The 4,161-nt window shown below is 47.9% G+C and overlaps 1 protein-coding gene across 1 annotated transcript in view; it reads right to left on the minus strand.

Moving 5' to 3' along the window:
- ppp2r5d (protein phosphatase 2, regulatory subunit B', delta) overlaps positions 1 to 4,161 on the minus strand; it is a gene marked incomplete in the record, with an annotated part of 38,280 nt that overhangs the window by 5,040 nt on the left and 29,079 nt on the right. Inside the window, 5 exon segments of the mRNA XM_014027341.1 lie at positions 1,292 to 1,364; positions 1,528 to 1,629; positions 3,563 to 3,690; positions 3,767 to 3,937; positions 4,060 to 4,113. Coding sequence (XP_013882795.1) covers positions 1,292 to 1,364; positions 1,528 to 1,629; positions 3,563 to 3,690; positions 3,767 to 3,937; positions 4,060 to 4,113 — 528 coding nt within the window.

The following is a 4,161-nucleotide window of genomic DNA, read 5'->3' on the forward strand; positions in this document are numbered from 1 at the left end:
CTACTGAACCATGGCTATTAGTTATATTAGTGAAAGTGAAATAACAGACTTTATTATTTTTTATTTCTGTAGCTATATTTTATTATTGTTCAGTCACTTTATAATTACACACTTTAAAGGTTAATAAATATGGTTACAATGACAATGTGTAATTCAGGGGGAAAAATGGAAAAAAGTGGAATTTAGAAAAATAAAAACAGAAAAAGGGATTTTGAACAAATAAAACAGATTTTATGGAGCCCTATAATGGTTAGTTTTTATAGCTGATGTTTCCAGTGTTTTGGAGCTCTGGACTGAACAGAGCTCAGTGTTACAAAGAGAAACTAGGAGCTGTGTGTCACTGTCCTCACCACACTGGACCTCCTAACAACTACAGCCTCCACAGAGAGCAGGAAGACACAAATTATAAAACATTAGTAAAATTATTTAGGTCCACACGTTCTAAAGCTCGTGTGCTCAAATAAAACTTAGCAGAAGCTAAATCTAAAGCACAAACTGGTCTCAGAGTTCATCACAATATATTCCAGTGATAACATGAGCCACTCTTGTACCATCGTGTCATCTAGAGGCCTGACAAACTGCTTTCACAGATCGACACACGTCGTCGCAGTGATTTGATTTGTTAAAACAGAATGTTGACTCATGGTGTAAAAGACAAATAGTTGTGGTTTTATAGCTCTGCTAGCATTTTTCTTTCTTCTCTTCTGTGCTACAGCCACAGCTCAACACTCAGCAGCAGCCAGAAGGCTACAAACAGAAACAACACTTAATCTTACCGTACACTGAGACACCACATCTGATTTTACTCCTCTTCAGCCTTTTGTTATATTTTTTAATGCTGCACATAAAGGGTTGGGTTTTTTCGGCCCGGGACCCAAAAGGTTTTCAGTGCACTCCAGTCCAGCCTCCATTCTTCACCAAAAGTCAACAAAAACGTGTCCAGGAAACCAAAACGGCCTAATTACATATGGGACTCAGTCCATTCCTGTCCAAACCACAGAGATGCTGTTCACACTGGATTAGTGTTATCACAGCACCTCTGGGTTCAGTGAAATATAGAAGGTGATTTGCAGGGAAATATTTACTTTACAAATGACTGACATGGCCGACTCGTATGGGATTAACAACACATAATCTCTGTCATTACTACAAGTAGCATGGGGTCCCTAGGTAAAATAATCCTGTCAGAGTAGAGCTTTAGTTTCTCTGAACTCAGGCTTTACTGACTCAGCGTTTTCACAGAACCCTCTGAGAACCTGCAGAGAGAAGTGAGGAGTTTGGACCTGTGTACCTGTGGGTTCTGTCGAGCCAGATCCTCAATCTTCAGCCAGATCTCCTCCCGTTCCTTCAGCTTGTACTTCTCTCTGCAGCACACACACCAGGAAGTGTCAGCTTATGTGTGACTGCTCTGAAAATGTTATCCCTGATGATGTCATCCTGTGTGTGTGTGTGTGTGTGTGTGTCTGTGTGTGTGTGTGTGTGTCTGTGTGTGAGTGTGTGTGTCTGTGTGTGTGTGTGTGTGTGTACTTTTGTTTCTCGGCCTTGTACTGCTGCGTGCAGTCATCAAACAGCTTTTGGTTCATCTCCATAAAGAGCTTCAGAGCGTTGTAGATCAGACCGTGGATGGTCCTGAGGAGAACAGGAGGAACTTCACCAGGTCAGTCGAGACAAAACCAGGTCCTGAACCAAGAGTTGCTCAGAAACATCACTGTTACTGACTCTGTCCTAAAGTACAGGACTGTTCCTGGTTGGGTTAGGTATCAGGTGGGTCAGGTGTGTGTCAGGTGGGTCTCAGGTGTGTCAGATGTCTGTCAGGTGTGTTTCAGGTGGGTCAGGTGTGTCTCAGGGTGTGTCAGGTGTGTGTGTCAGGTGGGTCAGGTGTGTGTGTCAGGTGTGTCAGGTGTGTGTGTCAGGTGTGTGTCAGGTGGATCAGGTGTGTGTGTCAGGTGTGTGTCAGGTGGATCAGGTGTGTGTGTCAGGTGTGTGTCAGGTGGATCAGGTGTGTGTCAGGTGGATCAGGTGTGTGTGTCAGGTGGATCAGGTGTGTGTCAGGTGTGTGTGTCAGGTGTGTCAGGTGTGTGTGTCAGGTGAATCAGGTGTGTGTGTCAGGTGTGTGTCAGGTGTGTGTGTCAGGTGAATCAGGTGTGTGTGTCAGGTGTGTGTCAGGTGTGTGTGTCAGGTGTATCAGGTGTGTGTCTCAGGTGTGTGTCAGGTGTCTGTCAGGTGTGTATCAGGTGTCTGTCAGGTGTGTGTCAGGTGTGTCTCAGGTGTGTGTCAGGTGTGTCTCAGGTGTGTGTCAGGTGTATCAGGTGTGTGTCAGGTGTCTGTCAGACACCTGAGACACACCTGACACACACCTGTCAGGTGTATCAGGTGTGTCAGGTGTGTCTCAGGATGTGTCAGATGTCTGTCAGGTGTGCCTCATGTGTTTCAGGTGGGTCAGGTGTGTCTCAGGTGTGTTTTAGGTGTGTCAGATGTCTGTCAGGTGTGTCAGATGTCAGTCAGGTGTGTCTCAGGTGTCTGTCAGGTGTGTGTCAGGGTGTGTCAGGTGTGTCTCAGGTGTGTCTCAGGGTGTGTCAGATGTCTGTCAGGTGTGTCTCAGGTGTGTTTCAGGTAGGTCAGGTGTGTATCAGGTGTGTCAGATGTCTGTCAGGTGTGTCTCAGGTGTCTGTCAGGTGTGTGTCAGGTGTGTCAGGTGTGTTTCAGGTGTGTCAGATGTCTGTCAGGTGTGTCAGATGTCTGTCAGGTGTGTGTCAGGTGTGTCAGGTGGGTCTCAGGGTGTGTCAGATGTGTCTCAGGTGTGTGTCAGGTGTGTCTCAGGTGTCTGTCAGGTGTGTCAGGTGTGTCTCAGGTGTGTGTCAGGTGTGTCAGGTGTGTTTCAGGTGTGTCAGATGTCTGTCAGGTGTGTCAGATGTCTGTCAGGTGTGTGTCAGGTGTGTCAGGTGGGTCTCAGGGTGTGTCAGATGTGTCTCAGGTGTGTGTCAGGTGTGTCTCAGGTGTGTGTCAGGTGTGTCAGGTGTGTTTCAGGTGTGTCAGATGTCTGTCAGGTGTGTCAGATGTCTGTCAGGTGTGTGTCAGGTGTGTCAGGTGGGTCTCAGGGTGTGTCAGATGTGTCTCAGGTGTGTGTCAGGTGTGTCTCGGGTGTGTGTCAGGTGTGTCAGGTGTGTCAGGTGTGTTTCAGATGTGTCAGATGTCTGTCAGGTGTGTCAGGTGTGTCAGATGTCTGTCAGGTGTGTCTCAGGTGTCTGTCAGGTGTGTGTCAGGTGTATCAGGTGTGTCAGGTGTGTCAGGTGGGTCTCAGGGTGTGTCAGATGTGTCTCAGGTGTGTGTCAGGTGTGTGTCAGGTGTGTGTCAGGTGTGTCAGGTGTGTCTCAGGTGTGTTTCAGGTGTGTCAGATGTCTGTCAGGTGTGTGTCAGGTGTGTCAGGTGTGTCTCAGGTGTGTTTCAGGTGTGTCAGATGTCTGTCAGGTGTGTCAGGTGTGTCAGATGTCTGTCAGGTGTGTCTCAGGTGTGTCTCAGGTGTGTCTCAGGGTGTGTCAGGTGTGTCTCAGGTGGGTCTTACTTGTTCCAGTGACTCTTGGAGTTCTTGTAGAGGGCAGGGAACATGATGGGGAGGATCTTGGCAGCGTTGTCACTGATCAGACTCATGATGTACTCATTGTTCCAGTAGTACAGAGCTCTCTCTGCCACCTGAACACACAGCATCATCTACATCAGAACCACTCCAGCCTCGGACGGTTGGACTCCTCTGGTTCTGGTTCTGTACCTGGAAGTGTGGGCTGGACACACACTTGGCCAGCTGTCTGAAAAGTGGCTCCTGAACTTTGACGAACTCTGACGGCTCGATGACGTCCAGGATCTCCTCCAGCTCGTTCAGGAACATCACCTCTTTTGGACTGTGAGTCTTGGGCCAGAACTTCAGCAGACCCATGATCACCTGCAGGACCACACCTGTTCAGATACTCACGTCTTTCTGTTACCATGTAAACCTAAGTATAGTCCCCATACCCTGATATGGTCATGGTAACGTCATTATAACAGTGTGTGGCGTTCCCTTACCGGTTCTGTCAGGCTGCTGTCCTTTTCCAGAAACTGAACCACACAGTAGGCCAGCTGTGAACACACACACACACACACACACACACACACACACACACACAC

This window comes from Austrofundulus limnaeus, unplaced genomic scaffold, assembly GCF_001266775.1.
Source record: "Austrofundulus limnaeus strain Quisiro unplaced genomic scaffold, Austrofundulus_limnaeus-1.0 Scaffold638, whole genome shotgun sequence".
Taxonomy (NCBI): Eukaryota; Metazoa; Chordata; class Actinopteri; order Cyprinodontiformes; family Rivulidae; genus Austrofundulus; species Austrofundulus limnaeus.